General features: G+C 55.5%; 1 protein-coding gene across 1 annotated transcript; it reads right to left on the reverse strand.

The window, feature by feature from the left end:
- Positions 1-288: 288 nt before the first annotated feature.
- On the reverse strand, positions 289-27603 carry LOC128831751 (NFX1-type zinc finger-containing protein 1-like). The gene is given in 15 exon segments (XM_054018484.1): positions 289-515; positions 810-3215; positions 3503-3638; positions 5039-5134; positions 9688-9798; positions 10231-10376; positions 20443-20597; positions 21170-21289; positions 21877-22009; positions 22543-22639; positions 22770-22904; positions 24239-24384; positions 25088-25213; positions 25573-25729; positions 26227-27603. Coding segments are annotated over 15 exon segments (5568 nt in total).
- Positions 27604-27896: the final 293 nt, after the last annotated feature.

Here is a 27896-nt window from a genome sequence, read left to right on the forward strand (position 1 = left end):
GCAGTCAAAGCTCAGAGCAGAGTCAGGGCCATGGACAGGAATCACGCCAAGGGTCCCGGGACGAGTCAGTCAGAAGCCATGTCGGGTGTGAAAGCCGGAGTCAGTAACTGGGGTCAGAGGGAGGAACAAGGAGCCAGGAACTCGGTTGTCGGGGACCAGTCAGCGCCAGGCCTGGTGCAGGTTGCTCAAGCAAGGGGTGGGACAGGAGAAAGAAGGTTTATGCCCAGTGGTGTCCAATCAGCCGTCTGCTGCTAGTCACCTGACCCCGCTGAGTCAGCAGGTGGAGCATTAGCAGCGGTTTCTCTGCCTTGCCGCGCGGTGGCGCAAAGAGTACGGCTCCTGCTTGGCACGCCCACGGGCCTGGGTTCGAGGCCGGCGGTGCCTGACAGCAGCCAGGGGGTTGGCAAGGCCAGCTGGCAGGGAGGGCTGGGGGAGTGTGGGGTTAGCAAGGCTGGCAGGCATGGGGAGCTGGATTGGTGAGTCTGGTTGAGGGTGGGGGCTGGGTGGGCGAGGGGACAGTGAGTCTGGTTGAGGGTGGGGGCTGGGCGGGCGAGGGGGCGGTGAGTCTGGTTGAGGGTGGGGGCTGGGCGGGCGAGGGGGTGATGAGACCACCTGAGGGTGGGGGCTGCGTAGACAAGGGGGCGGTGAGTCTGGTTGAGGGTTGGGGCTGGGAAGATAAGGGGGCAGTGAGTCCGATTGAGGGTGGGGGCTGGGTGGGCAAGGGGGCGATGAGTCCGGTTGAGGGTGGGGGCTGGGCGGGCGAGGGGACGGTGAGTCTGGCTGAGGGTGGGGGCTGGGTGGGTGAGGGGGCGATGAGACCACCTGAGGGTGGGGGCTGGGCGGGCGAGGGGGCGGTGAGTCTGGCTGAGGGTGGGGGCTGGGCGGGCAGCAGGTGGGGGACCATGGCTGATCGCTGGAGCTGGGCAGAGCTAAGATACTATCCTGTAGACGTGGTTCTCGCTCCTGTGCGCTAGCGGGTTCCAGTATTTGATCGTCGGCGATGTTATCCCGAGTGAGAGCGTGGTTTTGCCCCCCAATGGTAGCTCCACACTCGGGGCAGGTGCTCTGCTGCATTGGACGGCCGCATTCCCCAATTGTGTACAAGTGGCCCTGAGGGCATCTGTACCAGTGGCCCCTGCCGAATTGCATGGCCTCTGTTACCATGACCCGCTCTGCCTCGGAGAGCTGCAGTCCTGCCGCAGGAAGCCACTCATCAATCTTCTCCAGCACCCTCTGGAGAGATTACTCCCGACTCTGGGTGAAAGGGTCCTGCCGCTGGAGGACGCCTATAGCTTCATTAGCAAGTGCCACGGCCTCGGGGGATAACGATGCTTGTTTGTTTTCGTAGCCACTCAGCCGCTCAAAGATGTTTCCCAGGTACGATATCCTCTTGATCTCATTCCTGCATTCCCTGAGCTGCTGAGCTGTGAAGGCGTGTCTGTTTCTGCCGATCCAGTGCTCCACGGCCTCAATCTTCCGTTTCAAATTGCGTTCTCTCGCCGCCGTGCACTTCTTTGCTTGTTGCTTCAGTCTGGAGAGACTTGCAAAGAAATTTAGGGAGTTCTCCAAGTCCAGAAGGCTCTGACGGGAGACCGTGTTCAGAATGCTTCTTTCCATACCCGCCCAGGCCACGAGGTCTCTGTCGATGTTCAGCCGAAGGAGCAGTTGCTGCTTTCCAGCTTCAAGTTCTTCCTTGTTTCCCTGAATCTTCAATTTGATCTCCTTGATTTTTTGCTGGATGGCCTTGATCACGTTGTTGTAACGTGTGTTATGCTGGATGGGTGTCGCGCATTTGGGGCACACCTTCAGCTGGACGTGTTGGGCATGAGCATTGTCTGGCTCGCCGTCCATCCAGCGATCCAGGCCCTGCACCTCCAAAATGTGTCCGCAGTCTTCTAAGACAACGAAACGGGCATCCGGCTCGTCCTCGGCCCCAAAGAAAATCTCGGCCAGCTCATCTCTGTGGCACGTGCGACACTTGGGCGGACATGGCTCTCCACAGAGGCCTGCGCAGGGGTGGCTGCATTTGAGTGATTTTTGGCAGGGCTCACTGCAGCGGGGGCGATTGCACGTCTCGGAGCACAGCTGTGTGCACCGGTAGTGCCTGCATTTCCAGGAACAGGGCTGTATGCAGGGAAAACAGATCTCCCCGCATAGCTTATCACAGCGGCTGTGTCTGCACTGGTTGGGGCACTGTCTCTTGCACGGAGGACAGTTCTCAAAACACGATTCCTGGCACTGGTGGGAACACAGAAGGACCCTCGTGCACTTGTTACGGCAGTGGACATGCAGCCTGCCCTGCACGCATTCATAGCAGTTTCCTTTGCAGTGGTGTCCACACTCGAGTTTCTGGTTGCATGTCTCAAGGCAGACTGGAGGCATTTTCTGCTTGTAGCATTCAGTTCTCATTACGTGAGAACAGGGCAGAGTGATGTCAATCATTTCCTTGCACCTGCAGGTGCTGCAGGCTTCCCCACAGCGGCGTGTGCATGGGTGTTTGCATTCCAGAAGCTGCTTGCACGGCTCCTGGCAGAGCCAGTGATCAGCTGGCATGTGACAGGGGACGGTCTGGAGGTGCCCACACTTTGGAATGACTTTTTCCACTTCCACAGAACAAGGTTCGCAAGGTTCCTTGCACTTTCTCGGACACCTGTGGTTGAGCTCACACAGCTTGGAGCACTGGAACTGACAAACGTACAGGCTGTGATCCCTGTCGTACGGGTGGCAGCGGCGCGTGCAGGGGTGGCCGCATTCCAGCCGGATTTGGCACTGAAGCGTGCAGCCTCCGTCAGGGATTTTACTGAAGTCCGAACTCTCCTTCACCACTGTCTTGGTATCGGGGTGATTTTGACACACCAGCGTCAGGCCTTCCCCCGTAAGTTTCTTTCTCTTTAGGAGACGTAGAATATCTTTCCACAGTTGGCTGTTGGAGCCAGCTGCAATGCCAGCTAGGTTTCCAATGCAATAGAAGCCCTTCCTGGCCCGTGAGAGAGCCACACAGAGCCGATTTTTATCCTGGAGGAAACCAATCCTCCCTTCTCTGTTGCTTCGTACCAGCGAGAGAAGAACGATGTCATTCTCCTCCCCTTGAAAGTCATCCACAGCATGGACAGCCACGTCTCCCATGTCTCTGCTCCTCATCAGCGTGCGGATTTTCAGCACCTGGCCGTGGTAAGGGGTCAGAATGGTGACTTGACTCTCGTGGTATCCCTGATCTAGGAGAAAAAAGAACAGGAGTACTTGTGGCACCTTAGAGACTAACAAATTTATTAGAGCATAAGCTTTCGTGGACTACAGCCCACTTCTTCGGATGCATATAGAATGGAACATATAATGAGGAGATATATATACACACATACAGAGAGCATAAACAGGTGGGAGTTGTCTTACTAACTCTGAGAGGCCAATTAATTAAGAGAAAAAGAAAAAAAACTTTTGAAGTGATAATCAAGCTAGCTAAAAACTTTGAAGTGATAATCAAGCTAAATAACACGGCTGTTACTCTGAAACTGATCTAGGAGGTATCTGCTCAGCGAGACCAGGAAGGCAGCCTCAAACCTGTTGCTGTAGCTCTCGGAGTCAGCGCTGTGGCTCTCGGCCGCTGTGTGCTGGATGAAGAAGACACTGCTCTCCACGCCCTGCAGACAGGGAGAGTTGGCACCCTGAGCATTTTTTAAAATGAAGTGACTGCTAATATTTGCATGTTTAACCCAATCTGTAAGCTGTCCCGCCCGAGGCAAAGGAGCTGGGATCCAGTAACCCTCGCTATTCCTTTAACCCCTTTTGTCCCAAAGGGCTTTACAGGTGGTACCAGTTCATTCAGCCGCAGCTGAGGGGAGGGAATGGGCTGCTGTTACTGTGGGCTGCGAATGGCGTCCTGCCTGCAGCGTCTGAGATGGTGCTAGAGCAGAAGCGTTTGGCCTCTTTTCTGAGTCCCCCGTGAAGCACCTTGCCCACTACTGGCAGCTACCGAACAGGGCACGTTTCCAGGAGCAGTGAAGAGGAATTCCATGCAAAGACTGAACTACCGCTAACCCTCGGGGTAGGCAGGAGAAACTGGTCTAAATATGGGTCACTGGGCTTTGCTTGTTTGCAGCTCATCTCCCATGGAGACGGGTTCAGATCCCACTTCCTGACGCTGCCGGTCACACCTCAGCAGTAGCATAGAATTACAGGTCCGAGGCTTGTTTAAAACAAAGGTGCAGAGGATGAGCACGAAAGAGCCTGTTACCTCTGGGAGGAAGGATAATCTAGTGCTTAGGGCACCCCATGTGTTTATTTTTCCTTCAAAGTGTGTGTGTGTGTGTTAGTTAACCATTAAAACTCCCCTTGGCCTCCCCAGCCAGAAGGAAGAGCCCCCCACACCAGACACCTAGGAGCACACACAGAAAAATGACTACGGCTGGAAAAGTTTTGAAATTTCTATTGTTTTGCAGAAATCCTCCCTGAATGGTTAACTGAGGACGTTTCCCTCCAGCTTCCCAAGCAGCCAGAACTTGCTGAACGTGCAAAATCTCCTCGAACGGTGTTTGGGATATTTTTCCCCTGCATTCTCCAGCCAGCCCTACAGCTGAGGATGAGAACAAACCGAAGGAAACAAGCCAGCCGTGGGCAACTCCCCATTCACCGCACCGGGGGCCTGCAGTGCTGCCTAACAGGGCTAAGTGGGGGAGAAAGAGCTGCCTTCACAAATGCCCCAGTCACAGAGTCTCCACCAGCCGGTCCCGTTGGCTTCATCTGGATCCAGAGGAAACCTAGTCTGATAAATGAACTCTGCCCTGAGGCGCGCATGGCAGGCTCCTTCGGTGAGCCAAGGCAGAAGGATGGGAGCAACCAGCCCTGTAGTTGGTTTCTTGCTCTACCGTGGGCTTGTTAACAGCTTCAGTGGGATGCATCTAATACATTAGAATCCCTTTGGTAATAACCACGCCCTCGCTCCCCCCGCCCTCCCCGAACACTCTTGCCCGGGCTGGCAGGTGGCTCCGTCACGTGGCCCAGGCAGACGGATTTCCCAGCTACGGGAAATGTTTCCACCTACCTTGATCTGTTCGTATTCAGCAACGGCATCGTGGTCTTTGAGCTGTTTGTAAAAGAGCGGCACCAGCAGCTGGGAAATCTCTGGGCGCATGCGGTGCTGTTTGAGACAAGAACGGGACACCCCGCTAAGAGCCACGGTTATTCTTTGGTAACTATTTAAAAAACCTCCCTTGGCCGTGGATTAACCGTTTGCTCCACGTTTGTTACAGTTCCGCCTGCTTCGGGCTGGCGGCTGTCAGCTCTTTGATGAAGGGATTGGAGCCTTCCTCAAAGGCAACTAGACTGGACGATGGGGCCGATGGGCCTGCATCTAGCAACAAAATCCTAAAGCTGTTCTCACCCCCCACCAGCAGCTGGCACGGGGTACAGCCGCCCTGCTCCATCTGTCCACCACTTCTGTTCGCCGGCTGCCAGGTCGGGACGATCGGTGTTACCGAGCCTGTCGGTATGGTAACCGCCGTTCCCTAGACCTAGTGGTTTGTCTGAGTTACAGTATTTATTAGACAGGCCCCAGGGGGTTGCTTGGTGACTGTTGTGGCTGGATGCTCCAACCCTCGTGGAGTCTTGAAATCTGCCTGTTGCAGGGGGGTTGGGAGCGGGGTGTGGCTGTTTTCACCGAGCCAACCCAGCAGCTCACTAGCCCCCAGGAGTGGGGGGGCTCTAGGATCCCTAGTGCGCCATCTCAGAAGAGGTGATGATGGATTCCCCATCCACTTTCCCATAGCACCGCGGGCGTCAGTTTGGATTCTCTGGGTTTACAAGGAGCTGAGTGAAGCAGTGGGGCCTGTTACGCCCATGATGTGCCAGGCCCTGCTGCCGAGGGGTAACTCATGCACATCCCCTCGGGAGGGGCCTGGGTATGGGCTCATCACCCTTCTAGGACCAAGCGTTACGGCTGGCAGGTGACCTGGGCAGCTGACTCAGACACCAGCGCCAGTGATGTGCAGCGGAGATGCCACTGCCCCCTGGCTAGCCCAAGGCTCGGGGCTGCAGCTGAACCGGAGCTAGATGCTGGGGGGCAGAGGAGGGCACTCGGAAGGACACTTTCCACCAGCTGTGCTGGGCTAGGAGATTCTGTCCCTCCGGGCCTGGGTTAGGGGGAGTGGAGGGGAGCCCCAGACTCTGTCATCCATTCGGGGTCTAAGCTAGGGCAAAGGGGCTCTGCATATGTGTGACGTGGCCCATTCAGCTCCTTGAGATGTTCTCAGACGAAAGAGAACAGCACCTGGAGACACAAGCGCCAACTCCGTGGGCGCTCCAGGGCTGGAACGCTTGGGGAGGGGGCAGAACTGGGTGGGAAGAGGTGGAGTGAGGCCTTGGGGGAAGGGGTGGGGTGGGGGTGGGAAGAGGCGGGGTGTGGGTGTGGCCTTGAGGGAAGGGGTGGGGTGGGGGTGGGAAGAGGCGGGGCGTGGGTGTGGCCTTGAGGGAAGGGGTGGAGTGGAGGCGGGAAGAGGTGGAGCGTGGGTGTGGCCATGGGGGAAGGGGTGGAGTGGGGGGGGAAGAGGCAGGGTGTGGGTGCGGCCGTGGGGGGGGAAAGAGGGGGGGCGTGGGTGTGGCCATGGGGGAAGGGGTGGAGTGGGGGCGGGAAGAGGCGGGGCGTGGGTGTGGCCGTGGGGGAAGGGAAGGGGTGGGGGCGGGAAGAGGCGGGGCGTGGGTGTGGCCGTGGGGGAAGGGAAGGGAAGGGGTGGAGTGGGGGCGGGAAGAGGCGGGGCGTGGGTGTGGCCGTGGGGGAAGGGGTGGAGTGGGGGCGGGAAGAGGCGGGGCGTGGGTGTGGCCGTGGGGGAAGGGAAGGGGTGGGGTGGGAAGAGGCGGGGTGTGGCCGTGGGGGAAGGGGGAGAGGCGGGGTGTGGGTGTGGCTGTGGGGGAAGGGAAGGGGTGGAGTGGGGGCGGGAAGAGGCGGGGTGTGGGTGTGACCGTGGGAGAAGGAGTGGAATGGGGGTGGGAAGAGGCGGGGCGAGGCCTTGGGGGAAGGGGGAGAGGCGGGGTGTGGGTGTGGCTGTGGGGGAAGGGAAGGGGTGGAGTGGGGGCGGGAAGAGGCGGGGCATGGGGGTGGCTTTGGGGGAAGGGGTGGGGTGGGGGTGGGAAGAGGCGGGGCGTGGGGGTGGCTTTGGGGGAAGGGGTGGGGTGGGGGCGGGAAGAGGCGGGGCGTGGGTGTGGTCTTGAGGGAAGGGGTGGGGTGGGGGCGGGAAGAGGTGGAATGGGGGTGGGAAGAGGCGGGGCGTGGGGGTGGCTTTGGGGGAAGGGGTGGAGTGGGGGCGGGAAGAGGCGGGGCGTGGGTGTGGCCATGGGGGAAGGGGTGGGGTGGGGGCGGGAAGAGGTGGAATGGGGGTGGGAAGAGGCGGGGCGAGGCCTTGGGGGAAGGGGTCCAACCTCCCCGGCACTTTGGAAAGTCGGCACCTGTGCCTGGAGCTGTACGCAGCCTGACACAATCGCTCTGCATGCTGTGAACTACTCCATTCATCCCCGTCGCTGTTCTCTCTCTCGCAGTGCCCTCCCCTCCCCTCCCCTCCCCTCCCCTCCCCAGGACAGGCCTAATGGTGGAAGTGGGCATTCGACCTACCACTTAGAGCTGGGCCCAGGGTGGGCAGGGCCCAGGAAACGAGCCGAGGGGACAGAAGCCAAATGCCGGAGCCAGAGGTTTCCACTGGTGCTGGAAGCTAGAGGCAGAGCTGGGGATTGAAGCGAGAATCTGAACCCAGAGGGGGGCAGGGGCAGGGGCAGGAGCAGGGATTGGAACAAGAGCGAGCCCAGCTGGGGCCCAGCAATGCCTTGAGCAGCTGCTGATGTGCTGTGCAGGCCAGGCTTATAAGCAGGGCCACCCGGGAGGGAGGGGGCAAGTGGGGCAATTTGCCCCGGGCCCCGCAAGGGCCCCGCAAGCCCTGGCCGAGAATCCCTTCCCTGGCTACTCACCCGGCGGTGGTCCGGGTCTTCGGCGGCACTTCGGCCGTGGGCCCTTCAGTCACGGCGGCATTTCAGGGGCTGGTCCATCAGTGCCGCCGCAGACTCGGAGTGCCGCCCGGTGAGTACAAGCGCTGCAGCAGGTGGCGCCTTTTTTTATGTCCGCTCCCCCGCTTTGCCCCAGGCCCCCTGAATCCTCTGGGTGGCCCTGTAAATCAGCAGGGGCTGTGGCCCCTCTCTCAGTTCCAAGGCAGGGCAGCCGGGCTCATTAACTGCCTAGCAGCCAAGCTGGGGAGTCGGCCAGCGGCTGTCGGAGCTGGGCTGGCCCCTGACAATCGCACTATGCACGTGGGTTTTAGAACAATTTCAGTTGTTGGGTGGGGAGACCTTCACCTGAGGAACCACTTGACCAAATGACCCCAATTTGCGCCACTGACTCGATGCGTGGCCCTGTGGCAGGGTGGTGGCACCTCTCGAGAGAGTTACACCTGGATTTCCCGTCTAGCAGGGGGACCATGTCTATACACATTCTGCCGTTTGGGGCAGAGTCTCCTTTTCAAATGTATGTTGTCGTTTGGACACAGCTTGGTTTTTTGGTAGCAGTTGGGGGGGGGGGGGGTGGACATGGATTGAGATTTGCTATGAGTTTTTTTTTTTCCAGTGTCCCACATTCCTTCAGACCCCTCTTCCAAGGAAGTTCAGCACTTTGATGGGGGTTGAAATCAGTGGGGGGGCAAACCTTGGTTTGTGTAGACTGGATGAGTTACACTGCAATTTCTGCACTATTTTCTGCATGTTTCTCTCGTGATACCCCTAAGATACAGGTCTGACTGAGGCCTGTATCCTGGTGCCACATCAGCCACTGGGCTCCTTATACCCGTCCTTACGATAGGGCTCTCCGTTACGGATGCCTGTCCTGAGGCGTCATTAATGAGCGTCACAGCTACTTGCTTTTCTTTGATCACACTCAGTCCCGTTGTTCAGGAAATGGGTGAAGCGCATGCGGCCTGGTTACATTATTCTAATGCTGCTGCTGGCTGGACACTTGTCTTCCTTCTCTTTAATTAATGCTAGTTCCCTTGACAACGCTTCTGACCTAAACTCCAAGTCTGCCTGTGGATTTCCGAGCACTTAGGAAAACTGGCTGTTGAACAGAAAGCAAGTCACAACCTTAACTATGGTGATGCTGCTGCCCCCCCAGGATTTGGGCCCCTAAGTGCCCAGTTGCTCAAAGGGGCTGAGCCCCGAGCAGCTCCCAGTGACTTCAGTTAGCGTGACCCTTGCTCAGCACTTTCAATAACCCAGACGCTTATTTCAGTGCCCACAAGCAGGCCCCGGACATGGAAAATTCTGGCCATAGTTCACATTGTGCCCATCAGCTGTGTTGGTGAAACACATATTTTGTCAATACTGCCCGGGGAGGAGCCCAAGGCCTCCCAGTGCGTGTGGGGTCCTGGCTTGGTGTCTGTTCGGCTACTCGCCGCTATTCCCCACCCTGACACCGTTTGCCCTCCCCAGAGTTGTGCCACAGAGTGAGGATCTTGTGGAGACCGTCTGCGTTCGTAACCAGGCCAGTGCTCTCAGAGGCTCTGCAGGCAGACGGGGATGATACATTGTCACTGTACAACCTTCCCACCAGCAACCGGAGAGGGTCACCAGCGGCTGCGAGCAGGTACCCCTGCCACAGGGAGGGGCGTGGGGAGCCATCGGTGCAGCCAGACCCCTCCCAGAGGCATGGACAGCATCACTCACCTGATAGAGCAGCTGCACATAGGGGATCTGATTATTTATCATGCGCTCGAACAGGGAGATGCCGAGGAAATACTTCTTCTCCAAGGTGTAATCGGCGGGTTTGGGCCGCAGCTGGAAAACACAGAGCCAGTTCTGGGTGCTGCACACACAGGACACGCAGCGCTCGGCCATTGGGAAGGGGCTGGATTTTGATATCGGTGACCAGGTTGCAGAAGGGCAAAGCTACAAGGGAGCTGCGGAGCTTTAATCTCCTGCGCGCCTGGATCAGCTCGAAGGAAGCAGCAGCCGTCACACCGTTCCCCTTTCATAGCTCAGCAAACACACGAACTCCGCCCTTGGCCTCTCCCAGTCGCTGATCTCCTGTCACGGGCCGACCTGCCAAGGGACGTATGTCCTACCTCACAGATGGCTGTGCCATTTCAGCAGTGCCACGGGGAGTGTGCCTGGGAGCAGTGCCGGGGGAAAGGAGCGGTCCCTGGGGTAGCTGTAGCAGGACGTGCACTAGGGCGGATGGGCTTGGGAGGCTGGTTTTGTTGCATTTACCTGCTGGTGATCTCCAATCAGGATGAGGTGCTTGCAGGTCGGCGTGAGGCAGGTTAGAACGTGAGCTTCCAGGATCTCTGCTGCCTCTTCCACAATCACAGTGTGGGGCTGGATTTTCTGCAAGAGCTTTCGGTACTTGGCAGCCCCTAGGAGCAACGAACAAGCAGGGTGAGCACGTGGGGAGAGGGCAGCGTGGCACAGGTGGGAATTCCCGCTGTGGCAGGGACGTGCTCTGCCCGGTGGGTGCCGTGGTGTAACGATGTGGCCCCTGTAGGGACACTACTGAGAGTAACAATTCAGGACAAATTGCTTAGAACAGGGCAGTTACAGCCCAAGGCTGGGGTTCCTTTACAAACTAAGGCAAACCAAACCAGCCAGACAGAGGGGACTTTGGTCTCACCCCACTGGCTAACCAGAAGTCACACAAGCAATTCCCTCAGACACTCCAGTTTCCCAGTATCACCACCAGCACTGCTCCTTATGGGGACAAATGGTTATGAAAACCAATACCCCAGTAAAAGAAAAAAGGTTCTTCCGATCCCAAAGGACCAAGCCCCACACCCAGGTCAATATACAAATCAGATCTTACCCACAAATCACGCTGTTGCCAATCCTTTAGAATCTAAAATCTAAAGGTTTATTCATAAAAGGAAAAAGATAGAGATGAGAGCTAGAATTGGTTAAATGGAATCAATTACATACAGTAATGGCAAAGTTCTTGGTTCAGGCTTGTAGCAATGATGGAACAAACTGCAGGTTAAAATCAAGTCTCTGGAGTATGTCCAGAGAAGTTACTAGATCGCAGGGCCTGGTTCTCAGGGGGGACTTGAATCACCCCAATATCTGCTGGGAGAGTAATACAGCGGTGCACAGACAATCAAGGAAGGAAGTTTTTGGAAAGTGTAGGGGACAATTTCCTGGTGCAAGTGCTGGAGGAACCAACGAGGGGCTGAGCTCTTCTAGAACTGCTGCTCACAAACAGGGAAGAATTAGTAGGGGAAGCAAAAGTGGATGAGAACCTGTGAGGCAGTGACCATGAGATGGTCGAGTTCAGGATCCTGACACAAGGAAGAAAGGAAAGCAGCAGAATACGGACCCTGGACTTCAGAAAAGCAGACTTTTGACTCCCTCATGGAATTGATGGACAGGATCCCCTGGGAGAATAACATGAGCGGGAAAGGAGTCCAGGAGAGCTGGCTGTATTTTAAAGAATCCTTATTGAGGTTGCAGGAACAAACCATCCTGATGTGTAGAAAGAATAGTAAATATGGCAGGCGACCAGCTTGGCTAAACAGTGTAATCCTTGCTGATCTTAAACGCAAAAAAGAAGCTTACAAGAAGTGGAAGATTGGACAAATGACCAGGGAGGAGTATAAAAATATTGCTCAGGCGTGCAGGAGTGAAATCAGGAAGGCCAAATCACACTTGGAGTTGCAGCTAGCAAGAGATGTTAAGAGTAACAAGAAGGGTTTCTTCAGGTATGTTAGCAACAAGAAGAAAGTCAAGGAAAGTGTGGGCCCCTTACTGAATGAGGGAGGCAACCTAGTGACAGGTGATGTGGAAAAAGCTAATGTCCTCAATGCTTTTTTTGCCTCTGTCTTCACAAACAAGGTCAGCTCCCAGACTGCTGCACTGGGCAGCACAGCATGGGGAGGAGGTGACCAGCCCTCTGTGGAGAAAGAAGTGGTTCGGGACTATTTAGAAAAGCTGGACGAGCACAAGTCCATGGGGCCGGATGTGCTGCATCCGAGGGTGCTAAAGGAGATGGCGGGTGAGATTGCAGAGCCATTGGCCATTACAGTAACTCCTTACTTAACGTTGTAGTTCTGTTCCTGAAAAATGTGACTTTATACAAAATGAGGTTAAGCGAATCCAATTTCCCCATAAGAATGAATGTAAATGGGGGGGTTAGGTTCCAGGGAAATTTTTTTCTCCAGACAAAAGACTTATATATAAATAATGTCTTTTGTATATACACACACACACTCTCTATAAGTTTTAAACAAACAATTGAATACTGTACACAGCAATGATGATTGTGAAGCTTGGTTGAGGTGGTGAAATCAGAGGGTAGAAGAGGGTGGGATATTTCCAGGGAATGCCTTACTGCTAAATGATGGACTAGCACTCGGCTGAGCCCTCAAGGGTTAACACGTTGTTAATGTAGCCTGATACTCTACAAGGCAGCAGGAATGGAGGGAGAGGTGAGAGCATCACAGACAGAGACGGAGAGACACACGCTGTGTGTGGGAGAGAGAGAGGCGCATTTCCCCTTTAAGTTCGCTGCCTTGTTAATTAGATCAGCTTGCTGAGACTGCAGATGCTGCCTGGAAGCTCCCTCCGTCCTGAACCCTGCCGGGTGTCCCCCCTGCTCTATGGCAATGGGGTAAGCGGGGTGCAGGAGCAGGGGGGAGAGGGACACCCGGACAGCCCCCCACTTCTGCCCTCCCTCTGTACAGCAAGCAGGAGCCTCTGGGAACAGCTCCAAGGCAGAGGGCAGGAGCAGCACATGGCAGTGGGGGCGGCTGCGGCACAGGGAACTTAGGGGAGCTGCCAGCCCACCCTGGTTCCAAGCCCCCACCAACTAGCGCCAACGGGCTGCTCTTCCTGCAAGCAGTGGGCAAAGCAGGCGGCTGCCGAAGGAGCATTATACAACTTTAAACGAGCATGTTCCCTAATTGGTCAGCAACGAAAGAACATTAACCGGGACGACTTTAAGTGAGGAGTTCCCGTAGCTTTGAAAACTCCTGGCGATCGGGGGAGGTCCCGGATGACTGGAAAAAGGCTGGCGTTGCAGGAGGGGCCATGGGGCTTTGTGCTTTTCACACCTTCTGTGGTCCCAAGCGTGTGTCTGCCCCGCAGCAGGGGAGTCACTGGAATCAGTTAACAGAGGTCAGGCTGTGACAATGCGGTTCTGGCGGAGCCCAACTGAGAGTGCCAACTCAGGACAAATTGCTCAAATAGGGCAGTTACAGCCCAAGGCTGGGGTTTTTCCACCTCTAAGGCAAACCAAACCAGCCAGACTAGGAGGACTTCGGTCTCACCCCACTGGCTAACCGCAAATCTCACAAGCAATCTCCTTAGACACTCCAGTTTCCCAGTACTCCCACCAGTGCCACTCGTTATGGGGACAAATGGTTATGAAAACCAATACCCCAGTAAAAGAAAAAGGTTCTCCTGATCCCAAAGGACCAAGCCCCAGACCCAGGTCAATATACGAATCAGGTCTTACCCACAAATCACGCTGTTGCCAATCCTTTAGAATCTAAAATCTAAAGGTTTATTCATAAAAGGAAAAAGATAGAGATGAGAGTTAGAATTGGTTAAATGGAATCAATTACATACAGTAATGGCAAAGTTCTTGGATCAGGCTTGCAGCAGCGATGGAATAAACTGCAGGTTCAAATCAAGTCTCTGGAATACATCCCCCGCTGGGATGGGTCCTCAGTCCTTTGTTCAAAGCTTCAGCTTGTAGCAAAGTTCCTCCAGAGGTATGAAGCAGGATTGAAGACAAGATGGAGATGGGGCATCAGCCTTATATAGTCTTTTCCAGGTGTAAGTACACCTCTTTGTCCTTACTGTGGAAAATTACAGCAAAAATGGAGTCTGGAGTCACATGGGCCAGTCCCTGCATACTTTGCTGAGTTACAAGGCGTATCTGCCTTCTCTCAATGGGTCCATTGTATAGCTGATGGTCCTTAATGGGCCATCAAGCAGGCTAGGCAGAGCTAACACCAGTTTGTCTGGGATGTCACCCAGCAGCATAGCATAAGTTTGAAATACAGACAGTATAGAGCCAATATTCATAACTTCAGCTACAAAAGTGATACACACATATAGACAGCATAATCATAACCAGTAAACCATAACCTTGTCCTAGACACCCCATTTGACCCCCTTTATACAAGATTTGGGTGCCACTACAGGACCTTGGTTGCAACAATGATCTATATGGTCCCAGATTATATCAATAACATCACACCCCCAACGCAAAATTGATGCAGGAAGGGATGACACAAACATCACTGACTGCATCCCAAGAGCTCCCCATCCTTGGGTTTATCTCACTATGGTTAGTATCGGGGTAGGCACTATGGCTTAGCTGGCTAAAGAACAACAGAAATGGTTTATCAAAATTGTGTTTAACAACATGATTGAACCTCTTTACAAACTCAAGGTAAAACTTGGTTAGAACAATAGTGGATTGGATCTGCTCTGGCAGCATGGTTCCTGTATGTCTCATGTGATCTTGCCAAGAGCTAAAGAAAACAGCTACTTTATCCATACAAGCTCGGGCAAATGTTTGGAACCCAATTAACATAAAATAAATGCAGATATTAATGATGTTCATAGTACAGGAATCTTGGCATTTAGCCATGAAGGCAATATGGTAGCGTGCCTTAGTTTCCCTTCTCATACAGCACATTAGGTCTGGAATGTCTTTTCTCCTGTGCAAAGTTCCAATACTGTTCACAGGCATCAACTGTGAAACATTAGTATAGCAAGGCCTTTTAACATAAAGTGTGTTCTCATGTATTCCTTTTAACATGTTCAAGGGATTTTCCAACAGATTAGGAACATTGTACATTCTTACAGTTCTTGGTAATAGCAACACATTAGTTACAAAATTACCATTAGCATTAACAACAAATCCATTGCAAGTGTCCATCTACAATCATGGTTGTCATGCCACACCTTGGGCTCAATACCATTGGAGTTTGGGCATTTTAGGGTTAACCTGTGGCTTTCCTTTGCCAAATTCAGTTTTCTCTTTCCTCCTTGTCCTGCAGGATCACACCCTGATTTTTCTTGCTTAACAGAATTCATTGGCTGATGGGGTGGGCTCTCTGTGCTAACAGCTATTAGCAAGTCCTTCCCCTCCCAGCCAGACAAGTAATTTGCATTACCACAGACAGAAGCCAGTCCACCAGTTTTCATATCCTTAACTGCTATCATTTCCAAGGCTGGACTCTGTCTTAAAGAGATACCACACAAATCCAAAGAGTCTGAGGGTGAGAGTTTGCTTGCTCTCCCCTGCATCCTCAAGCATTTAGCCATAAAACTGTTCTGCTTTGAAACCCCATTAACCGAATCTGTCTTCAGACCCTGAAGCACAGACTGCTCACTCACAGAATTAGCATGGAGACATTCCTGTCCCAACACCATTGTCTTCCCAACAAGCTGGCCACACACAACCACTTGCTTATAGGGTTGCTTAACTTTCTTAACAGCTCTTACTCCATCTGAGACCTTCTCAAAGCTACCCACACTGGATCTTTCGAAAGGAAAGTCAGTGGATCCATTCACAACAGAAAATTTCTGGCTGTTAGGAACTGAAACTTCCTTGATTAAATCACTCTCACACCCTTCAGTTGCAGGGAACTGCTTGCACAGATTACCATGAGGATTTCTTTCCCCAGGAGCTTTTCTAAGCAGCAAATCACCCCTCACAGAAATTTTGCCCTTACCCTCTTCATCTAGGGCCTGCTCTAAAGGAACACTTTCCTGAGAAACGACAGACTTTTTCCGGGTCTTACTTACATCCAGGATCACCTTTGGCCCATCAGGCAGATTTTTACACAATCCCCTTTCAGGCAAACCCATAGACTTCCTAGATAAAAGGTTAGAAACATTTCCCTTCCCTTTGCCACACACAAGTTCAGGAATCCTTTCCTTCTTGCTACAAGTTTCCACACCATCAGTAGATAACACAACCAAATCACCTTCATGCTCTCTTTGTGCCCTGGCTAGGGTATTACCCTGATTAGACAGAGTTGCTACACCCTTTACCAACCACACACTAGCAATAGGCAAAATATAAGCACCAGAATTGTCTGGTCTCTGGGATTTTGCTAAGACACTAACTGGATGCAACTTAGTTACAGTGCCAGTCTCCCCAGCAGACACAGACTTAGGACCATTTCCTTCCTGGGCTTTAGTTGAATTCAGAACCAACTCTGAGACAACTGCACTATTCTCAACCATCCCAGGCTGAAAGGCACCTTCTGTCTGCTCCACAGACAAAGACGAGCTGGAGACACCTTCTTTTTTACCAGACACACAGCTAGGGATTTCATTTCCCTTGTCCCAGCACACAGGGCCGTTCACAGACAACTGCTTGGAGACTGAGGTAGCTTCCTCCATAGGCAAGTCAATACCCCTGACAGATACAGGCACATTTCCTTCACTATCACTATTCTCCACACAGGAAACAGGTAAGGTATAGGGACATTCATCTTCCACTATCCCTGCCTTCCCAAACTGCTGACTAGACAAATCCATCAGCTCACAAGGCTGCCTTGGCTTCTCCAAACTTTTCTTGCCTTCCTCTCCTTTGTCCCAGCACACAGGGCTGATTACAGACAAAGACTGGGAGAGTGGGGCAGTTTCCTTACCAGGCACCTTGCCACTCCCAACAGATAAACTGCTCTTCTTACTACACTGAGCCACTGCCAGCAAATCACAGTTACCCTTTTCAGGTTCACTTTTGCAAGCTGTACTAGCCACCAATGCATCACCCATCCAAAATCCACCCTTTCCTTCCTCAGTTAGGGCTTCCACCTGACCATCCACTTTAATCTGCTCCAGAGAAACATTTTCCTGCCCAATAAGATTTTGCTGCTCTTGATTTAACTCCAGATTCACTTCAGAGACACTAGACCGACATTCAGAAACTTCATTTACAGACAAATGGCTCTTCTCAGACAAACCTTTGGAGCAACCCTCCCCAGGCAAATCATTGCCCACAATAGACACAGGTTTAAGATTATTCCTGTCCTGTGACTGATTACCTGGACTGAACAAAGCTTTAACATTTTCCCCAATCAAAAGATCCTTAGGCAATAACTTCCTTACCCCAGCTATAACTTTATGCTTAGCACCATTCCATTCAAGGTGGATTCTGGCTAAAGGCACGCTTACAGTAAACTCATAAAAAGAAGAACAGGAGTACTTGTGGCACCTTAGAGACTAACAAATTTATTAGAGCATAAGCTTTCGTGGACTACAGCCCACTTCTTCGGATGCATCCGAAGAAGTGGGCTGTAGTCCACGAAAGCTTATGCTCTAATAAATTTGTTAGTCTCTAAGGTGCCACAAGTACTCCTGTTCTTCTTTTTGCGGATACAGACTAACACGGCTGTTACTCTGAAACTTGTCAGTAAACTCATAGAGGACTACAACATTCACACTCTGATTTGGTAAATAATCTTCCTCTTTGACAAGATCTGCTTTAACCAGAGTGATGTTAGAAGCCATCATTTGCCCTAAACAGCTTTTACCATTGACTTTTACATTCTCTGTGAATTTTTCATTACCACTCCCATACAGAGCATTGGCACAAGTTATGGAGCCACTCTTTACTGAACACACAGTAAAAGCATTTACATAAAAGGTGGCAGAATTGGGGTACATTTGGTTACACCCAGACAACTGCTCAGAGTTATACAACATACCAACATTGTTATAAACTGGACTTTCAAGAGGATACAATTTCTGCTTTTCTTCCCTTGCTTTTTTGACTGGGAGCTGAAATCTTTGCACTTTTGCCTCAGCTTCTAGTTCCTGCAATCGAATTTCTGCCAGTCTTTGTTCATGCTCAAGTTGCAGTTTACTTGCTGCCTTTTGCTTTTCAATTGCTTTTGCCTTCTGATCACTGGCCATTAACAGATCTCTCAGTTCTTGATTTGTAGCTTTCTTTCTAAAGCTTATCCCCTTTTCTGAACACAAATCTTTCAGGGCTTTTTTGTCAAGGCCCTCATATGCTCTTTGCTCACCCATTGCAACTCTTCTTTAACCAACCAAACTCTCAATCCCAAAATTCAAATTTGGACAGCGTGGGGTTCTGACCCAAAGCTTAATTGACCTGGTTCTGTGGATCCAAGCACGACTACGCCACTGTGACAATGCGGTTCTGGCGGAGCCCAACTGAGAGTGCCAACTCAGGACAAATTGCTCAAATAGGGCAGTTACAGCCCAAGGCTGGGGTTTTTCCACCTCTAAGGCAAACCAAACCAGCCAGACTAGGAGGACTTCGGTCTCACCCCACTGGCTAACCGCAAATCTCACAAGCAATCTCCTTAGACACTCCAGTTTCCCAGTACTCCCACCAGTGCCACTCGTTATGGGGACAAATGGTTATGAAAACCAATACCCCAGTAAAAGAAAAAGGTTCTCCTGATCCCAAAGGACCAAGCCCCAGACCCAGGTCAATATACGAATCAGGTCTTACCCACAAATCACGCTGTTGCCAATCCTTTAGAATCTAAAATCTAAAGGTTTATTCATAAAAGGAAAAAGATAGAGATGAGAGTTAGAATTGGTTAAATGGAATCAATTACATACAGTAATGGCAAAGTTCTTGGATCAGGCTTGCAGCAGCGATGGAATAAACTGCAGGTTCAAATCAAGTCTCTGGAATACATCCCCCGCTGGGATGGGTCCTCAGTCCTTTGTTCAAAGCTTCAGCTTGTAGCAAAGTTCCTCCAGAGGTATGAAGCAGGATTGAAGACAAGATGGAGATGGGGCATCAGCCTTATATAGTCTTTTCCAGGTGTAAGTACACCTCTTTGTCCTTACTGTGGAAAATTACAGCAAAAATGGAGTCTGGAGTCACATGGGCCAGTCCCTGCATACTTTGCTGAGTTACAAGGCGTATCTGCCTTCTCTCAATGGGTCCATTGTATAGCTGATGGTCCTTAATGGGCCATCAAGCAGGCTAGGCAGAGCTAACACCAGTTTGTCTGGGATGTCACCCAGCAGCATAGCATAAGTTTGAAATACAGACAGTATAGAGCCAATATTCATAACTTCAGCTACAAAAGTGATACACACATATAGACAGCATAATCATAACCAGTAAACCATAACCTTGTCCTAGACACCCCATTTGACCCCCTTTATACAAGATTTGGGTGCCACTACAGGACCTTGGTTGCAACAATGATCTATATGGTCCCAGATTATATCAATAACATCACACAGGCCTGGACCAGCTCCTGTTGACGGCGGTGTGAGAGCCTCATTCCTGGAGCTTGGGGGCTCTCCGCCAGCACAGGCTTGTGAGGGGCTGGGGCGGTCTGTCTGAGGGCAGGGCCTCCTCCCGAGGGACGCTCCTTCGAGGCAGAGCTCGGGCAGTTTGCTTTGTGCTCACCCCGGGGAGACGGGGCAGGGCGTAGCCTCTTGGCCGAAGCACTCTCTTACTCGAACGAACTGGCCTGTGCTGCTCCAATTCTGTCCCTCTCAGCACGGCCCAGCTCCCTGGCTGGCTCTGGCGTCTGGCCCACAGACCCCGTACAAGCTGGGTCTAGGCGGAGACCTGCCCTGCCGGGGCCTCCAGTGCACACAGACCCGGCCCCCGTCAGTGCAGTAGAAACCCCCAGTTCCCCTTGCAGGGGTCGCGTTCTTCAGCCACCGTCCCCCTCCCTGCCTTGAAATCCCTTCGCAAGAGGCAATTTCTCTGGGAGGATTGAAACCTTCAGCCACTTCTGCACGTCCAGCACCAGGCTGTGGAATGGCTGCCACCTCCAAGCCACTCCAGTAGGCCCCCGAGAAGAACATAACGGCCGCACTGGGCCACCCTATCCTGTCGTCCAACAGCCAAGCCCCTGTGCTGTCCCCAGGCCTGACCTTCCTGCCCCCTCCCCTCCTGTGTCAGGCCGTGGCTCTCCCTTGCTGACCCCCCGTTTAGACTGGAGGCTCTCTGGAGCAGGGATTATGTTGCTGGTTTATTCTGGTGCCGGGTGCCGCCTGGTTTGGGCCTGTCTGAGGGGCTGTGCAGAAATGAACACATTTTGGGGTGATTTTTCATGACGTGCCTGCCTCTCGTAAGACTGCAACAAACAGGCACAATTAGGGACCCTCTCCCCCAACGCATTGTGTAATGTATGGCCAGCCCAACTTGAAAAATAACAGCAGCGTGTGGGTCCCTTGCCAGGATTACTGGGGGTCTCACTTCTTCCTTTCCCTGCCACTGGGGGCCTCGGACACCGGTGCCCCTTGGGGTTTGCTGCCTGTGGCACACGCCAGCCGGGTCTCCTGCTCTCCTTCCGGGAGCTGGGTTTAGTGAGCGGGCGAGGCTGGGGATACCCAGGGAAGCAGCGCAGACGATCTGCTGGTCCCGTCTGACCTTACGCTCCGTGGCTGCGAACCTCTGTCCGTGGCTGAGGCTGTCTCCGGTTGGGCAGGGTGGGGAGCAGCTGCGAGCGTTCTCACCTGTTGTCGTCATGCCAATGACCCGGCTTCGTTTCAGCACCCACAGGTCCTCCTGGAAGGTCAGCTCCGCTAGTTGGGCTGCTTTCTTCTCGTACTCCTTCAGCTTCTCCACCAGCGTCTCCTTCAGCTCACGCTCGTAGGCCAGCATCCACCTCCTGGGTGCAGAGTGCAGGGGGTGGAAACAGGACCAGCCCTCCCGCAGTGACTCCCGGGGCCGGGGGTTTGGTAGCCCAGTGGTCAGTGTGTGACGCATCCCCCCCGCCCGCTCCACGGAGCGCCGTCCGGCTCAGCCAGGCAGCCTCACGTTCCCGCAGGACTCAGAGCGAGGGTGCAGCTCGGGCCGGCTCCGGCCAGGCTTGTCCAGCCACGTGCGGCAGGGTGCGACTCACAGGCCGTGCCTGGCCCCCAGAGTGAGTCAGGACCTGGCCCCTGCTCTCCGGGGGCCCCCTCCCACCAAGCAGCAGGCCCGGCACCGGCTGGAGCTGTGTTATTGCCTCCAGCCACCGGCCTGTGCCCAGAGCTCGGGCTCCTTCCACAGACCCGAGGGCAGCCCTGCGTATTCACCTCATCTCCCAGGCAACCTGGGCTGGGCTAGGCTGGCGTGCGTCACCCGCCTCGCCCAGAGGTCCCGGCTCCCCGGGAGCTCGTGAAGGGTCCGGGCAGGACCATGCCGTGGTTTGGAGGGCTTGGGGAGGGAGGGTGCTGCCTGGGGGTGGGGTGGGGAGACCTGTAGAGACACCAGCGATCCCTCAGCCGCAGCTCCCAGACGTCTCTCACGTTCGCGACGTCCTCGTCGGTCATGATGTCACCCTCCTCCAAGCATTTGCGTATCCCTTGGTGTGAGGAGCTGCGGGAGAGACTGGGCAGTGACTGAACAGCGTGGGGAGGGCTGCAGCCTGTGGGCTCTGCTCCATGTGAACCCCAACCTTGGCCATGGGGCACCAGCCGCAGCCAGGGTGACCGCAGCTCCCACACCTGTTCCAATGACCGCGGGCCCTGCCTCAGCGGGTCTCAGACAAGGGCTGGCAGGGAGATGTGGGGTGCCCCGGAGCTGCCATTCCCTGGGGCGATACAGAGACCGTGGCAGCGTCGTCTCTCTTTCAGAGCAGGACGGCCGGGGGCCGGAGCTGGGGGGCCGTGGTGCTGGCGAGGGCAGAGAGCTGAGGTCTATGCACAGCAGTGAATGCTGTGGCTGCTCGGCCCTGTGTCCCGGCCCTGCGGGGGCCGGAGCTTTGCCACGGCTGCAGGAGGGGGCAGTGATGCCTGTGCTCCCAGAGAGCCTCCCCTCCCCACTGAGGCCCGGCCGTGTCGTCCCGTCTCACAGACACAGGGCGGCATGAGGCTGGCAGAGCTGCCGGGCCTGTGCCCGCACCCTGGCGCTGTGCTGAGCCCAGTAACGGGCACGTGGCGTCTGCCCAGGGCCCCGGACTCTACCTGCCCTCGGCGGGGAGGATGTAAGCAAACTTCTCCTCCACTGTGCTCCGCCGCCACTCGGAAGGGTCCAAATCGTCCTCGTCATCCAGGGCCCGCTCATCCCTGTGGCACGGCCAGAGCTCTTCCTCCGCGCCTGCGGGGGCAGGGGGACCCGATGTCCCGATATTTGGGGCTTTTTCTTATACAGGTCCCTGTGACCCCCACCCCCATTCCCATCCGGTCACCCTAGCGGGGTGGGAGCTCCATGGAGCCCCCGCCGTGCCTGGCAGACACAGGCCCGTGAGCTCATGGCCAAATCCTGCCCCACCTCTCCAGAGACAGGAGCTGCCCTGGGGGGCGTCAGCAGAGCAGGTCAGCTCTCCCCTCATGTGACTGGCCTCGGGGACTGGGGCCTGGCTCTGGCCTCCCACCCCAGGTCTTCAAGGCCCACAGCTCATGCTGGATTAGAGCGGGGGTGTCCTGCCCCCTGCACCCCCCATCACCAGCTGCTCCGCCTGCAGCAGCCCCCTGAAAACCTGGCGTGCAGGTTGCTGCCCCTCTCGCAGCCCTGGCTGGTTCCCCTGCTCAGGCAGGTGTGAGGGCTCATGAGCTTAGCCGGCTCTGCCCCTGTGTGCCTGGGCTCTGCACAGCCGGGGGCAGCGCCCGGCCCTTTGCCCAGCCACTCACCTGCCTTCCTGCCCCCGCCCTGAGCCTGGGACGGCTTCTCCTCCTGCGCCACGGGGTAGATCTTCAGCCAGTCGCACATGTCGAAGCGCCCCGCTCTCTGTGGAGGGTCCGACACAGCATGCGCTGAGACGGGGCCCCAGCCACCCACCCCGGCCAGGCTTGGCCAGGGGAGCCCGGCCCTGGGGAAGGGGCAGCTGGGTTCTGTGTCCTCCCCACCCTCTCCTCACCCAGGAGCACTCCAGGTTGTCATCGCGGATCTCCGCTGCCAGCTCTGTGTCCGTGAGGATCCCTCGGCGGAGGAGCTCCAGCACCGCGGTGCGGTAGGCGATGCTCTCCTTCTGCTTCTGCAAGGCCTTCCGCATCTGGGGGGGAAACAGAGCATGGGGCAGCCTCCCGGCTCGGGGCACAGGGCAGGTGTGATGTTATTGACATAAACTGGGACCGTATAGATCATTGTTGCAACCAAGGTCCTGTAGTGGCACCCAAATCTTGTATAAAGGGGGTCAAATGGGGTGTCTAAGACAAGGTTATGGTTTACTGGTTATGATTATGCTGTCTACATGTGTGTATCAGTGATGTAGTCGAAGTTATGAATATTGGCTCTATACTGTCTGTATGGCAAACTTATGCTATGCTTCTGGGTGACATCCCAGACAAGCTGAGATTAGCTCTGCCGAGCCTGCTTGATGGCCCATTAAGGACCATCAGCTATACAATGGACCCATTGAGAGAAGGCAGATACGCCTTGTAACTCAGCAAAGTATGCAGGGACTGGCCCATGTGACTCCAGACTCCATTTTGCTGTAATTTTCCACAGTAAGAACAAAGAGGTGTTCTTACACCTGGAAAAGACTATATAAGGCTGATGCCTCATCTCCATCTGGTCTTCAATCCTGCTTCTTACCTCTGGAGGAACTTTGCTACAAACGGAAGCTCTGAACAAAGGACTGAGGACCCATCCCGGCTGGGGATGTATTCCAGAGACTTGATTTGAACCTGCAGTTTATTCCATCGCCGCTGCAAGCCTGAACCAAGAACTTTGCCATTACTGTATGTAATTGATTCCATTTAACCAATTCTAACTCTCATCTCTATCTTTTCCTTTTATGAATAAACCTTTAGATTTTAGATTCTAAAGGATTGGCAGCAGCGTGATTTGTGGGTAAGATCTAATTTGTATATTGACCTGGGTCTGGGGCTTGGTCCTTTGGGATCAGGAGAACCTTTTTCTTTTACTGGGGTATTGGTTTTCATAACCATTTGTCCCCATAACGAGTGGCACTGGTGGTAATAATGGGAAACTGGGGTGTCTAAGGAGATTGCTTGTGAGACTTGCGGTTAGCCAGTGGGATGAGACCGAAGTCTTAGTCTGGCTGGTTTGGTTTGCCTTAGAGGTGGAAAAACCCCAGCCTTGGGCTGTAACTGCCCTGTTTTAGCAATTTGTCCTGAGTTGGCGCTCTCAGTTGGGTTCCGCCAGAACTGCATTGTCACAGCAGGGCGGGGGAGGGAGAGCCGTGCTCCAGGGGTGGGGCCTCACCCAGGTATGGCTCTCCCGCCCAGCCCCCAGAGCACACCCTATCACCTGGCTCTCGCTCCCCCACACTGCTGTCCCCGGGGCATGCAATGGTGCTCCCCCCAGAGCACTGCTGGGGCCGCAGTGTGAGCGCTGCCCCGTGCCCACGCTCTAGCTACGTACCCAGCCATACTGGTGCTTCTCCGCGGCCCCCAGGAGCGCTGGCAGCTGCTGTTGGCGAAGGTTCCTCAAGGAGCACGCTGCCACCTTGTCGCTTCTGCTCCTTCCCCCAACGCGCACCACGCCGGAGGGCTGGAACTGCAGGATCCCTGTGCGGAGGGCAAGAGGCAGGGCTGGCTGCACTGACCACACGGACCCTGGCCTGGCCTGGCCTGATACTGCTAGTCAGCTCGGCTGGGAACTCTTGGGGCAGCGATGCGGGACGTGAACCCTGCAGGACAGCGAACCTCTTCCCACCACTCGCAAGCGCTGGAGGTCACATCAGCCCCGTGGGGGGCTGGAGGTGGAGCCTGGCCGCAGCCCAGCCCGTGTCCCACAGGCACAGGGGGGATTGCTCAGGGCTCGAAGCAGGGGACTGTACGGTGCATTGTGCAGGGAGAGGCAGCGATCGTGCCGACATGAGATGTCCGGCAGTGCTCAGGCCTCCCTGGTGAGGCTGATAATACAGCTCCAGCCAGCGGTACCCGGAGCTCGGCGCCCGCAACGGGGCCCGGCCATACCCGGAGCTCAGCGCCCGCGACGGGGCCCGGCCGTACCCGGAGCTCAGCGCCCGCAACGGGGCCCGGCCGTACCCAGAGCTCAGCGCCCGCGACGGCGCCAGACCGCTCCAAGGGCAGGGCAGAGGGACGGCCGTATTGAGCTGTGCAGCTGTGACAGGGTTTGCTGGGGGAACAGCTGCAATCTTGCCTTGCCAGAGGCTGCCAGCCGAGGGGCATCCCAACAGGCTGCACAAGGCTCCCTGGAAGCCCAGGGACTAGGGGCAAATGCCAAGAGCCTGGTAGTCCCAGGTACCTTCCATAAATTGGTCCAGAGCATGGTTTGTGTAGCAGACGACCAGGAAGGGTCTCTGGTCCTTCCACCACTGAGACTGATTCCTCAACAGGATCTCCACGATCTGCAGCCCAATGAAGGTTTTGCCTGGAAGGAAACGGCCCGAGGTGACTGGTGGGGCAGGGCCCAGGAACAATTCGGTCACTGACCAGGTCACAGGCCCTGCTGCTACAGCGGGGAGGCCCAGCGAAGATGCTCTCGGGGCTGCTGTTAACACCACAAAGGCAGCATCTCCAGCAATGCAGGGGCGAGAGCGTCTCCTTTGCGCACAAGCCCCATTGGGGTGGGCTCAGACCCTCCTGCGGCTGGGCCAGGGAGGATAAAACCCACCTGGGGGCCAGGTTCGCTGGCGATTGTGCAGCCCTGGCAGGCAGGGTGAGGAGCAGGGGCCACTCAAGCCGCAGGGCAGCCCATTGCAGTGGTGGGCAGGGAAGCAGAGCACGTACCTGTCCCAGGTGGGCCCTGAATCAGCACGAATTCCCTGGTCAGGGCCATTCGAATGGCCAAGATCTGAGACTCATCTAAGTGAGGAAATGTCTCTGGAGACCACAGATAGGCGTCGCAGGGTCTCACGGCCGTCAGGTCCACCGCGGTCACGTGCCCCTGAAAGCCAAGAGCCAGGCATGTTCTCAACTGCCTCCTAGGAGCCCTCCATGGTGCAGGTGTGGAGACGCGTGCGCTGCTGCCCTCTCCTGGAAGGACTCCCACATGTGCAGGTGTTTCTGAGTGTGCATCTACACTGGAGCGGGGCGGGGGGGGGGTGTAATTCTGGTTCAGGTGCCAGTTCTGAGCGAGCTACGCACCAAAATAGGAGGGTAGCCATGGCAACACAAGCAGCAGCAGGGGCTCGCCGCCCCGCGAACAGTCCCGCTGGAGCAGCGGCAGGGGCTGCGTTTGGGCCACTGCTGGCCCATTCGGGACGGGGACGGGGGTGGGATCTGCTACAGGAGACGGGTCACCCGCTAGGCCCAGTTCAGTCCCTCTTTGCTGCGGTGCCGGCGTGGGAGCGGAGCTCCGGGACTCAGATCACACACCTGGCTCTGGGGGGGCCGCAGGGCCAGGGGAGAGTGAGGCAGGCTCCCCCGCTACCCCAGACCTACCTCAGATGTGTCCCCCATGGGCTCTTTGTCAGCTCGCCCAGTGGGTTGCAGAACAGAGAGGTCAAAGGTCACGTCCTCTCCGAAGTGCGCGGGTGGGGCGACGGGGGTGCGGCACTGCACGACGTAGCTCTGGAACGGCACCCGGGCGGGGTCCAGCTCCTGCAGCCCCTCCAGCACGTGCCGGTAGGACTCGAAGAAGGCTGGCGACTCCACCATGATGAAGTTGGTTTTCCCCAGGTGCCTCGTCAGGAGATCGCTGTGGTTTGCCTTAATGTCCAACCACACGGCCCCCTTCAGGAGCTGAGGCCTGTTGCCCCCCACCACGGTCCCAAACAACACCTGGCCACAGTCACTGGAGATGAGGCAGGTCAGGGAGCCGCTCAGCAGCCGTTTGGAGGAGGCGTGGGCAGAGCCCTGCGGGGCCTGGAACCTAGCCATGTACATGGCACCAGCTGGGGAGGTGCCCACCTTCACCAGCTGCACGTTCCTATAGAGCCGCAGCGCCCCCCTCTGCTTCCCAGCGCCCCCGAACACGTTCTGCAGGGAGAAGTGAGCCGAGATCCCGGCCCTCAGGGGCCGGACGAAATCCTCCCGCAGCAGGCGGAAGTGCGTGTCCAGGTAGGCCGCGTCGCTCGCGTACTTCCCAACGGGGAGGTTGCGCTTCAGCTTCTGCCCAGGGTCCACGAATATCTCCTCCGGGGTTGGGAAGATGGGGATGGCGTGGAAATCCTCCCGGCAGGCTGGCGAGGCCAGGGGCGCACTGCACCGCGGGAAGGCCGAGTCCACCAGGCTCTTGGTGTCGTGAAGCCGTTTCTGGATGATCCATGTAAACTGAAAGCCGCGGCTCTGGAGTCTCTGGACGGTGGCGAAGAGAAGGTCCACAGGGTAGCAGAGGAGGGTCTTTGTCTGCTCGGGGGACGCCGTCAGCAGATGGTGCAGGGCAGCCACCGTGTCCTCCATCACCTCCTGGGAGATCTGCCCATCCTGGTGCTGGAAGCTCTCCAGCTCGGCAATGAAACCCAGCAGACTCCTAAGCACGAAAGCTGGTCTCAGCGCCAGGGCCAGGACCGGCTGGACCTGCTCCGGCTCACCAGCGCGCTCCACCGCCACCTTCAGGGCCCGCAGCAGCGTATACACCCTGGCGGGGCTCAGGCCGGGGCTCTCCACGACCTGCTCCAGCTGGTAGTCGTGGTCCAGCAGGAAGGGTAGGAGTTGCTGGGGGCTGTGGTCACAGAGCTTTCCCAAGTCAGTGAGGATGGCGCAAGGATCCGTCCTCCAGCTGGGCCCTGGCTCCGGGGAGAGCCGGGCAGTTTTCGGTGGCACCGGCTCCCAGGCGCTGTCAGGCCAGTCCAGCCACATCCTCTTCTGGCCAGACATTTCTCCGCAGGGCAGGAGCTGCTCAGAGACAAGAGGAATCGACGCTGCAGAACAAGCCCCCAGCCCCACCCTGCCTGGTCACGGGGGTGTGACGTTATTGACATAAACTGGGACCATATAGATCATTGTTGCAACCAAGGTCCTGTAGTGGCACCCAAATCTTGTATAAAGGGGGTCAAATGGGGTGTCTAGGACAAGGTTATGGTTTACTGGTTATGATTATGCTGTCTATATGTGTGTATCAGTTTTGTAGTTGAAGTTATGAATATTGGCTCTATACTGTCTGTATGGCA

This window comes from Malaclemys terrapin, chromosome 2 (genome assembly GCF_027887155.1).
Source record: "Malaclemys terrapin pileata isolate rMalTer1 chromosome 2, rMalTer1.hap1, whole genome shotgun sequence".
Taxonomy (NCBI): Eukaryota; Metazoa; Chordata; order Testudines; family Emydidae; genus Malaclemys; species Malaclemys terrapin.